At 37.9% G+C, this 13867-nt stretch overlaps 1 protein-coding gene across 1 annotated transcript; it reads left to right on the forward strand.

Moving 5' to 3' along the window:
- Positions 1-11144: 11144 nt before the first annotated feature.
- On the forward strand, positions 11145-12021 carry LOC131149632 (uncharacterized). The gene has a single exon (XM_058100254.1). It carries the CDS (start codon positions 11205-11207, stop codon positions 11805-11807), a length of 603 nt encoding a protein of 200 aa, XP_057956237.1. The 5' UTR covers positions 11145-11204; the 3' UTR covers positions 11808-12021.
- Positions 12022-13867: the final 1846 nt, after the last annotated feature.

Genomic DNA, 13867 nt, shown 5'->3' on the forward strand with positions numbered 1-13867 from the left:
ATCCCACTTCCATTCGGGAACGAAAAGTGGCTGCAACTAACCAGGCGGTCTCTGGTGCTCAGCCTTAACCTGCTAGCATGTCAAACGCTACTGCACAAATTCTACTATTTCCCTCTTAATGCCACTCCACCAAAAATAATCTCGTAGATCCATATACATTTTCATACTGCCAGTATGAATAGTGTATAGAGATCTGTGTGCCTCTTCTAGAATCGTTCTTTTGATGCTGACATCCACAGGCACACACAATCTGGTGCGAAATCTGAGGGCTCCATCATCGGTAATACTGAATTCCTCTCCCTGACCATCCTGTATTCTAGCAAGCACCTTTACTAACTCTGGATCATATCTCTGAGTAACTTTAATTCTCTCATACAGTGCAGGTTATATCACTAAACCAGCAATAAGCACCTGAGGATCATCTTCCATTAATTAATTCTACGTCAAGTTTTTCCAAGTCCATGAATTGGGTGTTGAACTACTACGGCTAGCTGTACTGTATCTTCTGATTCACGGCTCAGTGCATCAGCTACCACATTTGCTTTTCCTGGGTGGTAACTGATGGTGCAGTCGTTATCCTTGATGAGTTCTAACATCTCCTCTGACGCATATTCAACTCTTTCTGTGTAAAGAAGTACTTTAAGCTGTTATGGTCAGAGAATATTTCACATCTCTCACCATATAAGTAATGTATCTAAATCTTCAGTGCATGTACAACCACAGCTAATTCCAAATCGTGAGTAGGGTAGTTCTTTTCATACTCTTTCAACTGCCTGGACGCATATGCCACCACCTTACCATGCTGCCTCAGCACACAACCAAGCCCTTTCAAAGATGCGTTATTGTAAATCACATACCCATCACTTCTTGATGGAATCATCAGTACGGGTGTAGTGACGAGCTGCTGCTTTAGTTCCTGAAAACTTTGCTCGCATTCTTCATCCCACACAAATTTGGTATTTTTCCTGGTCAACTGCGTGAGTGGTCCTGACAAAGCCAAAAATTCCTCCACAAATCGACGGTAATAACCTGTCAGTCCCAAGAAACTTCTGACTTCTTGCACCTTCTTCGGCCTGGCCCAATTCACCACTGCATCGATCTTGCTCGAATCCATTGATATACTGTCTCCTGATATCACGTGGCCTAAAAATGAAACCTTCTCAAGTCAGAACTCACACTTGCTAAACTTGGCATAGAGTTTCTCTTCCCTGAGCATCTGTAGTACCTACCTCAAATGCACCTCATGATCCTCAAAACTCCTCGAGTATACCAGTATATCATCAATGAAAACTACTACAAACTGATCTAGAAACTGGTGAAAAACCACATTCATCAAGTCCATGAACACGGCTGGGGCATTCGTCAGACCAAAAGCCATAACGAGAATTTCGTAGTGCCCATACGTGGTCCTGAAAGCCGTCTTTGCTACATCCTCTACTTTTACCCTCACTTGATAATAACCTGATCTGAGGTGGAATATACCTGTGTACCCTAGAGTTGGTCAAACAAATCGTCTATATGGGGTAGAGGATATTTATTCTTAGTAATAACCTTGTTTATTTCTATGTAATCAATACACATTCTCATAGACCCGTCTTTCTTCTTTACGAACAACACTAGAGCTCCCCACAGCGATACACTGGGTCGTATAAAACCCTTGTCTAGCAAGCCTTGCAACTGCTCTTTTAATTCTCCCAATTCGGCTGTAGCCATACGGTAAAGGGCCTTAGAAATCGGCGCGGTCCCTGGAGGTAAATTTATAGGAAAATCCACGTCGCGCACAGAAGGCAACCCAGGTAACTCCTCTAGAAAAACATCTGGAACTTATCGTAACACTGGGGTGCTGTCAATCTTCAATTCATTTTCAGACACTTCCTTCACAAACTCTATAAACCAATGACCTTCATCTAGGAGTAATCTACTTGCCTGCACAGCTGACACCAGCTGCGTTGGAGCACGTACCCGTGAACCAACGAATCTAAATTCCTGCGTACCAGGGGGTCTGAAAATTACCTCTTTCCAACGGCAATCAATGCTGGCGTGATTGGCAGCCAACCAGTTCATACCCAGTATTATATCAAACCCACACATATCAAATACAATCAAATTAGTTAGTAACACTTTCCCCTGAATTTCTATCGGATAGCCCCTAAGTACCCTCTGACATCTGATCGCTAACCCTGATGGTGTAGCTACTAACAACACTACATTTAATGTCTGGGTCTCACTCTCAGATAATTTAACATAAGATGCAGAGATGAAAGAATGAGTAGCACCCGAGTCAAAAAGAACAATAACTAGATATGATAAAATAGTAAATGTACTTGTCACCACATCTGCAGCAACCTTAGCATCACCTGGTGTCAGAGCTTATACTCACGCTAGGGCCACATTCCTCTGCTGGCTACCACGAGGCGCCTGATATCCTCCCTGAGCTATCTGATATCCTCCCTGATAGGGCCTGGGAGCTGGAACTTGGTCTAGCTGACCTAGGCATTCACGTACCATGTGGTCGTGTCTCCCACAGCGATAACATATACCTCTTCCTACCCGGCACTCCCCCAAATGACGTCTCTCGTATGTCTGACATACCGGGTACGAGGTTCTATCATCTGTCTCTTATCTCCCCTATCACGACCTCCTCTCCATGGACCCCTACTGGAGCCAGTCTGAAAGCCCTAAGGAGCAGGCCTCTTCCTCTAACTCTGAGTCGCTATACCCCTCTGAATACCACTCTCAATGATCGCAGCTCTGTCTACAATCTTCGTAAAAGTCTGAACTCTGAAGCCAATCACCTACTCAAATAAGTTCTGCCTCACTCATTCTTCAAATTTCCTTGCCTTTTTCTCTTTATCAAGTGCTAGATGTAGAGCAAAACACGACAAATCTATAAATCGAGCCGCGTACTGAGATACGGTCATCTGCCCCTGTACTAGGTGCATAAAATCTGCTGCCTTCGCGCTCTGAATGATAGCAGGGAAATATCACTCAAAGAACAGCTCCTTGAATCGGTCCCATGTCACTGGCACTAGAATCGGCCTCTGCTCCTCTATCAATCGCGCTGATCTCCACCAGCACTTCGCCTCCCCTGTCAACTTAAATGCTTCAAATACTACCTTCTACTCATCCGTACAAGGAAGCACTGTCAACGTCTCTTTGATGTCCTAGACCCAATTCTCAGCTACAATCGGGTCATCTCCTCCAGCAAAGGATGGGAGTTTCATCCGCATAAACTGCTCGATCGAACAGCCACGCTTCCTAGAGCTCCTGGCCATCTTAGCCATCACCTGCTGAGTGACATTGCGCAGCACAACATCTGTATTTCCTCCACTTATGCTAGAAGGTTCTGACCTATCCTCCCCAACTTTCGTACCACTGTTTCTCGCGTCCATCCTGAAACAAGAAACACACTTAAGCACCTTATCTCCTATACAAACCTATCCTATATCAATTCAAAATTAATTACCTTCCCTGACCTTACTCAATATCCAGTTCTATCACCTAGACACATGACCCGACAATAGTTTACTATGGTTTTCCTGAAATCGTCACCTCAAGAAAAACACAGAAACCACCACGGAAATCTTGTGCCCAAAATACCGAACAACCTCAAATCCTTTCTTATACTTTAGTATTACTTCCGCTGCACTCTAAAGTCTACAGAACCTAACAACTTAGGCTCTGATACCACATTGTAACGACCTGCTATTTAACTGGAATTTTTTTTTTTACTGTAACATTTATAATGCTCTGATATCAAACTGAATTAAACCCAACCATCAACCTAAGCAGTAAGAAGCAGAAATCAAATAAACATAATCATATGTAATTATATACAATACCAGAGTGCTAAAAGGTTTCTCAAAATGTACATATATGATTGCTTCCCAAAAATACCCTCAATTGGGCAAGGGCTATACAAAAATATTCCCAAAAATACTCACTCTACAGTCAGGGCAATACTAAGGCCCCTCTATCCGAGAGCTCGGTCTGCTCGCCTACTTGGATCACCTGAAAAATGTTAAAGTAATGGGATGAGCCAACGCTCAGTAAGACGAAATATGCTATTGCTAGTGTGTGGCAAATGAGTTACAATATTATAAAAATTTGTTTCTATATAATAATGTATAACTGGATCTGTAAATACAGTACAAGTAATAGAAACCACTACCATTTCCATGTTACTTAACATATCTATATTTTAGGTTTCTACTCAAAATATTGCTAATATATAAATAAGTATATTTTCTGTCTCTATAAATCTGTATATACACAATAAATAATTGGAAACTTCCATGTGGATAACTGTGTATCATGATTTAACCCCTCATGACAGGGTTGTGCGGCCCGTAGGCGGGATCTACCTTGGCTGGCTGACCAGGGTAAACCACTATACTCCCTCAGTCAGATCGGTCACTCCTCAACCCATATCTGATGGGGAGCCTGTCCACGTCTGAGCATGATCGACCTACTACCACGTATTATCTGAATAAGTGGTTGCACTCTGAACTGAATATTTGTAGCTACAGTACCGTGCTCTGCTGTATGGTCCAACGGAGTCTGATACTATATAATATATTTCTATATACAACTATCTGATTTACCATGATTCTGAAATAACTGCATTAACCATGACACTAAAATAAACTATAACTGTGTCAACTGTATTTCTGAACTGAACTGTAATCTGTAAGTCATGGTATTGAAACTGTACAATCATGGTATTTTGTAATTACTATAAACGTATCCACTGGTTGTATATTCTGTAAAACATACCCTGAAAATACTATAAAACATGCTTCTATACCATATTTATGTTCTCAAGTCACACAGTAATTTAATACATAATATTCATAATTAATAAATTGTATAAAGTCCTACTGTAAATAATAACATGCTAAAAATATACATTTCATACTGAAAACCATTTTAGAACTACCTAGCATAGCATATTTCTCTTACCTGATTTCTACTAAAATCCCCCAACTGAGACGGGGTCCTACACCCGCAAGGTTCTCCACTAAACACCCTAAAAACCATATATCTCAGAACAAAATGTCACTATTTCAACGTCTACAACATTTCCTACAACTGCTGGAAAATCAAATTCCGAATAAAAGACCTTACCCTAGATTTGGAATAAATTTTAACTTCATCCCACCAACGATCCGCTCCGGTAGACTTATGGAGAACTCTGCCAGGAGCATTGTGGTGGCCTTAGATTGTCGATCCAGCAACTACCGGAGTCGAAATCGAAGAAAGAAGAGGAAGGAACCGTAGCGGAAAGGAAGAGAGAGAGAGAGAGAGAGAGAGACTGCGGCTAATCAGTTTAGGGCTATTTATACTGCAGGATTCGTCGATAAGCCACGTCACCTCGTCGACGAGTCCTGTAGAAAGTTCGTTGACGAACCTCCACCCTCGTTGACGAATTTCAGACTTCCAAAAATCCTCTCTCAGCATCTTCTCGTCGACGAAACTTGCCCTCGTCGACGAGACCCTCTTGTACTCTCATCGACGAATCCCCTGTGTTTGTCGACGAGGCCATGAGAAAATCCCCTAGGTTATTACATTTAAAATGCAATGTCGTCGACGAACGCGTGCCTCCTTTTATTACTGTTTCCATTTCTCTCTCTCTCTTTATTATTTAAATATCATTATTCTTCGGGTCACTATAGAACCATTTGAAAGTCAGCATTTTGACTTCACTCGGTCAACCATTCTGTTTTGATCGTATCTTCCTCGGTTGACCAAACCAACACGTGTCTAATACCTCAACTACTTGGTCGACCGAACTCGCAATTCATTTTGGCCACGGTCAACCGAACCTTAGCCATGATCGTTTGAACCTACGAAAGGTTCAAAATCGCCCTGAGACGGTTGACCGAACCTATAGTTCAAAATTGTCACGGTCAACCGAACCTTGTATATGGTCAACTGAACCTCTCAGGTTGGAAATTTTTTTTAAAGGCTAAAACATCATTAATTTTTTAATTAAACTTTTCCAAATTACCAAGTGTGTCCTCCACGGTCATATTTTTTAGAAAAGCTGTAAATACCCCTTTCTTTTGTTTGATTAGCAACTTTGATTAACTCTAAAATTCTCTTTAAACCTTTGTTAATCAAAGTTCCCTCAACCAATTTTTGTAGTCAAAATCATTCTTTTGGGGCAAAATTTTTTATCCAAACATCTCCAAATCTCTTCCATGCATTTACATCAAAATCATTTTTGAGGGGAGTATTTTATTTAGGATTTTTTATTTGCACATTTCTCACTAGGCACTTAATCTTTGAAAAATATTTTTGAGTATTGCTTAGGTTTTCTCCTGGTTATTTCTTTGATAAATATTTTTGGGAGAAAATTATTTATAATAAAAATATTTTCTTAAGCTTAAATTCCTAAATTCTCCAAATATTCTCTATTTGAAAAAATATTTATAGGAAAACAATAATACTCATTTTTCATATATATATATATTCTATTTGTGCAAAATTATTTGATAGCACCCTTATTCTACTGAACATATTTCATATCATTAGAGAGTCCATGTTTTAAGCCTTAAATTTATAAACATCTACTTTTTGAGAAGCATTCTTTGTTGTACAAAAATATTTTATTGATTATCTATTGTATTCCCGACAGGTTGTCAGAATAGGGAGACTAGCCCTATGAATAGTCCCAAACTTACTCAGACCTGATTAGGAGAGCACCAGATTGGTTCAGACCTGGTTAGGAGAACTAGGAGATGCACCCTCCTAGGAAAGTGTGCATGGTGTTGGCTCCACTCGTTAAGTGAGCTGGGGAATGTACGCCCCGTAGGGATATTGTAAACGGCTTCTATTCCGCCCGTTTAAGTGAGTAGGTTTAGTGAAATCCTTGGGGGGTGTGCCTAAGATGGGGACGTAGGCTGGTTTGGCCAAATCTCGATAACAAATATCGTGTGTCGCTCTCTCTATCTCATTTATATTTCTGCACTTCAATTTTCGCATGTGTATGTTCTCATTTATCATTATAATTATTTGCATGCACACCTCTATTTTAAATGAGATATGTTTCACGTGTATGTTTACATTTATCGTTTTATTAATTTACATACACACGTGAAAATGTGATATAATATGTGGTGAATCGTCATAAATGTTTAATTTAACCAAAATATTTTTAAAATCAAATTCACCCCTCTCTCTCTTAAGATCACACCAATTCCAACACTTATCTTATAGTAGGGCTGTAGGATTAATCTAACTATAAGGTGGAACAAGATGGCTAAGGGAGGTAAGTACACTTTGTCATCTAAAGGTCCTCCACTTGAGAGACCCTATTAACTTAAGCATGAGAGGGTTTTTCTAGGTCCTATTCCAATCACCCCACTAGCTATGTTTTGCAGAACTAAAGCATATCCTCCAGGCAACTCACCAACTTAAAGGAGGTGCAATCAGGTGCAAAAGAGTTACAACTAGGGCACCAAAACCATTTTCTGCCTCAACATTTTGTGTGCCCTTTACATAAAAGAGAGCATATGTATTTTCAACATCTGCTTTAAACTTCTACAATGCCTCACATGTCTTCAAAAAATAATAAACTCATTGTGAAAAATATATATACATTGTTGTGCCTATTAATGTAAAAGTGGAGATTTATCATGGGAAGTGTTCTATAGCTAGCTTTGGGGGTGCTACTATGGACGTTTTTGCTTTAATTTCCTATGGATTGTGTTAGCCAATCGCTTCATTAACTAGCCTAGATATGTTGCTGTCCGATTCTTATTTTGTGCTTTAAAAATTCAAACCAAATCCCTATTCAAAATAAACTCTTTTATGGTTTGTTTAGGAGCGTGTATTTTAGGTACTTGTAGAGATCCTCTGAAAATATGAGCACATAATTTTTTTTTTAATTTTTAAAAATTAATTTGAGTTTTGATAAATTAAAAAATGGACTTCAAAGCTAGAAAATGCATAAATCACTTACATAATTATGAAATTCAAACCTAAATCCATATGAAAATTCCTTGGCACATTAGTCAATCCCATTTTGGGCTTCCAACAAAGCTCCTCTTTCTAGTCAAGCTCCGATTTTTGTACCCTGATCTCATTCTCCATTATTGAAGTTCCATTTGCCATAGTTGTTTTCTTGTAGACACTACCATAGTTGTTTTCTAGGTAGACATTCTCTTCTCTCTCTCTCTCTCTCTCTCTCTCTCTCTCTCTCTCTCTCTCTCTCTCTCTCTCTCTCTCTCTATATATATATATATATATATATATATATATATATGAGTTGTTAAGACGCAACCTTTTCCCACTCTCATGTCTAACAACTTATGATGATTCACGAAGTTGTAGGTGATCGATGATATTTTGATTTTTTAGATTGTCTTCGGATGGATATATAGTTCACATTTTTGTTTTCTATTTTTATTAATTTGCTATTTATTTTTATTAATATTTATTAGAACTTATAGCATTCATTTCTATGCATATTAATTAGGGCACCATCATAATTATAACCAATAACATGTTCATATCCAATATAAATAAATGGGTGGGTAAAGTACACAGATCATATAATTAAATAGGTGATTCATTTAAATCCAAAAATTAAATATATAGATCGTAAGCATACCCCCCACTTACTCATCAACTCTTCTAATTATTTGCCCTATACTATATATAGCAGCTTCCTTTTCACGCAATTCACAGGGTTCAACAAGTAATCGATATTTCATGATCTAAAGGTGTAGTACTCGTTGTAGTAACGGTCCTTACATATCGTATTAACAATCGAAATATGATCGAAAGAAAAATTCTCCTTCCTATACCTATGAATTCCCCTTTCCACCTTTGGCCTTGTGCCAACTACCGAGTCTTAAACTAGAACTAAACATTCAATCAATCTTCAACGCTTGAATCAACCAACCAACCATGTTGATTCGCTGGTTTGTCAAGATGGTTTTACAATTTGATCATTTCTTTTAGAGTCTTTAACATTGGCTTTGAGAGGCTCATGTCTAGACAAAGGTAGACCTAAAGAACTGTTCCCAATTGCCAAGCCTCCATTAACACCAGCGAGGACCTTCGTCATCCTTCCTATTGTTTTCTTTTTTCTTTTTTCGGATTCTCTTTTCCTTTCCTATTATTAATTTTAATATAAACTATATCAAAAAAATATTAAGGTTGATTTTAAATTAACGATGTATTTATCCTTTAATATGAAAACATATTTCCATTGCTAAATTACTAAATTTAAACAATTGCATCAATTGAACAACTGGACATTTAACAATTTTTCCATTTACGCCATGTAATTATAGTGATTCAATCTTTTCCTAATCTAAAAGAGAGGATTATAAAATAACTAATCAAGAAAGAAATAAGATCATTACATATATTTACCTACATACTCTTCATTCAATATAATCCTTAATTCCCTTGCTTAGTTTAGTTCTTTTTCATGAGCTATAATTTTTTTATTAATATAGTCATTGTATAAGCTAATAATTTCTCCAAATCAAGCTAGTAAACTCAAAGATTGAAAATAATTTAATATATAAAATATACATTCACATGTATGCATATATGCATGTATAGAGTATGCATCACTACAAAAATATAGTTTTTAGTGACGGAAGTATTAGTAAAGGAACAAAAATCATCACTAATAATGCGACATTAGTGACGACAACCAAATTCGTCACTATAAGTTAAGACATTAGTGACGAAACTAGTATCTGTCACCAATAATACATTTTTAGTGATGATTTTTTCTTCGTCACTAATACTTTCATTACTAAAAGTAGGTTTTTCTACTCAAATTATCACACGAAACTATTAGTAATGATTTATCGAATATTAGTGACGAAAGTGTTTGTCACTAATACTCTATTATTAGGTAACGGCCGGCAATCATCACTGATAGTTGTATTTTAGTGAGTAATTATATTTTAGTGATGGTTTCAAAAATTGTCACTAGTAATGCGCCATTAGTGATGACAACCAAATTCGTCACTAATAGTTAAGGCATTAGTGACGAAACTAGTATTCGTCACCAATAATGCATTTTTAGTGATGATTTTTTCTTCGTCACTAATACTTTTGTCACTAAAAGTAGGTTTTCCTGCTCAAATTATCACACGAAACTATTAGTAATGATTTATCAAATATTAGTGACGAAAGTGTTCGTCTATAATACTCTATTATTAGTAACGGCAGGCAACTAGCACTGATAGTTGTATCTTAGTGACAGTTTTTAAAAACCGTCATTAGTAGTTATATTTTAGTGACAGTTTCAAAAACCGTCACTAAAAAGTTTGTCCAAATATTTTCCTCTTAGCTTCCTTTCGTGCAAAATCTCGCAATCCCAATCCTTTTGTCACTAAAAGGTTTGCCCAAACACCAAACATATGCATATGTTTCAATTATCAATAATTTTAAATAAATTAAATATTTTTGCATATTATATTTATATATATATAACTAGGCATAAGAGCTTGGGTAGAGAGCCTTACAATTAATTTAGCATATCCTTATGACTCAAATGTCATATCTAATCATAGCCTAATCAATTTAGAATAACCTAATCAATTTAGAATAACCTAGCATGTGCTTTATGCATGCATGCATATACAAATTATGGAGAAATTATATGAGAACTTTTGTATTTTAAATGTTAGACATATGATAAATTGACTCTACATTTATTAGTATCAAAATACATGGAAAGGAGAGTCATTTGTATAATTTCTTTAAATTATGTGTTCATTCACAAAATACATTTTGCGGGGCTCACTCCTGTCTCCAAGATTTCAATGAAGCACGGAGAAGATTTGCAAAACTAATAAAAAAAAAATTAAAAAAAAAAAGAAAAAAGAAAAGAGCAGAAGGAGAAAAAGAAGGAGAAGATTAACATGCATGTTGAGTAAAGACTAACCAATAATCCATTGAAGACAAAAAGGGGTAGGGGCTGGGAGCATGAGGGGAGCAATGGGCACAATAGGTTGAACCCAGAATCAAGCAATCACTTTTTCATGGAATAAATCAAATTCCTTGTACTCCCACCTGAGCCACTTTATTCTTCAGCCAACCTACTTCCTTCTCCACCAACCCTCTCCCCATATACATATATATACCCACCATATCCCCTATGCATTTCCAAGCAAGTAAAAACTCTCCATCTGTGTTTCCAAACTTAGCTAATTAAATCATTATCAGCAATGGCGCCGCCGGAAACCACCCTTAAGGAGGATCAGGCCGCCGACGACAAAGCTTCCAAACGCGGACTGGACCGCGAGGTCAGGCAGATGGTGTCTGCACTAACCCACCGCCTCGCTGATCTCCAACGCGGAGTTCTTAATCACAAGCCCGGCGCATCTGATTCTGGCCACCGCCTGCAAGTCGACAAAGACGACGGTCGCGACAACCCTGAGGACGACGACCAAGGCGACGATCACGGTATCAGAATCATTACTCTCGCCGGAAGCAACACGGGAGCCGCCATGCGAGGTGAGTACTCCAGCGACGAGCTCAAGTCCGATAAAACTCGACTTCCCGGCCGCCAGATGCACGACGGCGACGACGCCTTGAGTACGTACGTCAACAGCAATTTCCAAGCCATCAACAATTCTATCATGCTGGGCGGCGACTACAGCACCAACGATCCTGGCGTTCACTTGGACATCTCCGACTACTTCGACGATGATCGCGGCCATCCCCACAGCCCCAAGCATTCCCGCGGCCATGGCAAGAAAGCTAAGAGCAAAGACAAGGAATCGTCTTCCTCGAAGACCGACAAAGACTTTGACCACCGTTCCGATTAAGTTATCAGGCTTTCCGGCGACATATGATACCCCCACGCCCGACGACGCACAACTCAAAGGCACCTCGCCACCCAAGATAAATAAAATAAAATAAAGAAAATGCTGGCTTTCCTGATGATTTTATAAATATGTATTTCAGACTGAATTTGGTGTTTTTTTATTTTTTGGTCTTATGTAATTCATGTTTCGAATTTAAGAACGAGTGCTTTTATTAGATTTGAGTGATGATCTGCATGAAACCCAAAAAAGCATCACGTGATCCGAGATGAAATAGATATAAAATATGTAAGAGTGTGTCCACCTGTATGATAAGGGTAATGACTTTTGATAAGGGTAAATGAATGGTCATGTTTTGAGTTATCTAAAGAAATTAGCTTTAAAAATAATGTGAGATTTTTTAGCTGAAGTTGAAGGGATTCCTGTACCGCTATTGTTATGGTGAGCAGAATGGTAATGACATCTTTTTGTAAGATAATGAAATGAAAAATGATGTATAGGAATTGCCCTCTCTCTATCTTAACTCTCTGTTCATCAGCCCTACTCCCATAAATCTGGTGAAATAAAAAAGGAGATCGAGATGAAGCGAGAGAAATGATTTCTACGGTTTCTACGAGTATTCTTTGTTGGAAAAGTAATAAGACAACTAGCACAGCGGATAAATTTTTTCCAAAAATTAAATATGTGACGAACAAAAATAATCGACCAATAATAATAATAAATCACACACCACAATAAAAACACCACGATTTTTAAAGTGGAAAACCCCCTCCAATGTGAAGGGTAAAAAACATGGGACCTATGAGACCCAATAAAATTTTGACTATAATAGAGGTAAAAATTATAACAGTACAATTATAAAAAATTCTCACAAACTTATAGTGAAGAAGGATTCCCAAAAGAATCGTAATAAAATAAGAATAAGAGGAAAGAAGTCACCCGAATACAGTTACTATCAGTACTGCAAAATCAGGTCCTCCAAAACTCTAAAACAGATCTCCACTGTTCAGATCGAAGGTCGAAAAACCTCGAATGTACTCTCCAAATTTTAGAAAAATTGGATCACAAAAGCCCTTCCGATCATCGAGTTGATGAAGACTGCACAACACACATCGCTCCTCACACACTACCACATGCACGACTCTCCAATTTTTTTCCCTATATCTGTAGCAGCACTCCCACTACCGCACAACTTTAAATTGCCCTAATGGGCTTCAAAAAACATGGGCTCCCCCCCCCCCCTTTTATTATTACTAATGTGGGCTGGACCCAACAGATCTCCTCCTCCAACTCATTAAAGGAAGGAGACATTCATTAAGATTATCAAACAATTTTGATACCGACTGCCTCGACACACAGCTCAAGTTTCGCACGAGGCACCACCTTTTTCATCATATCAACAACATTCTTATTAGTATGGATCTTTTCAAGTTCAAGCAACTTACAATACAAAACATCTCAAATCCAATGATATCTCACATCAGTATGCTTTGATTTACCATGAAAGGTTGAATTCTTATCAAGATGAATAGCACTTTGGTTATCACAAAATAACACATACCTCTTTTAAGTGAATCCAAGTTCATAAACCAATTTCTTCACTCACAATAACTCTTTACATGCCTTAGTAGCTGCAATGAACTCAGCTTCTGTAGTGGACAAAGCAACATATTTCTGTAACCTGGATTGTCAAGACACAGCTTGCCCTGCAAAGGTAATCAAATAACCTGAAGTAGATTTCCTAGAGTCTGAATATCTAGCCATGTCTGAATCTATATAGCTAACCAGAACAGGTTTTTCAGAACCAAAACAAAGTTTCAAATTAGTTGTACCATGGAGATACCTCATAATCCATTTCACAGCATTCCAATGCTCTCTACTTGGATAAGAGAGAAATCTACTAACTACACCAACTGCATGAGTTAAATCTGTCCTTGTGCAAACCATGACATATATTAAGCTACCAACTACAGATGTATATGGAACACTTTCCATGTATCTCTTTTCTTCATCATTAGAAGGAGACTGTTTACTACTTAACTTGAAATGTGTAGCAAGAGGAG

This window comes from Malania oleifera, chromosome 2 (genome assembly GCF_029873635.1).
Source record: "Malania oleifera isolate guangnan ecotype guangnan chromosome 2, ASM2987363v1, whole genome shotgun sequence".
NCBI classification, from domain to species: Eukaryota; Viridiplantae; Streptophyta; class Magnoliopsida; order Santalales; family Ximeniaceae; genus Malania; species Malania oleifera.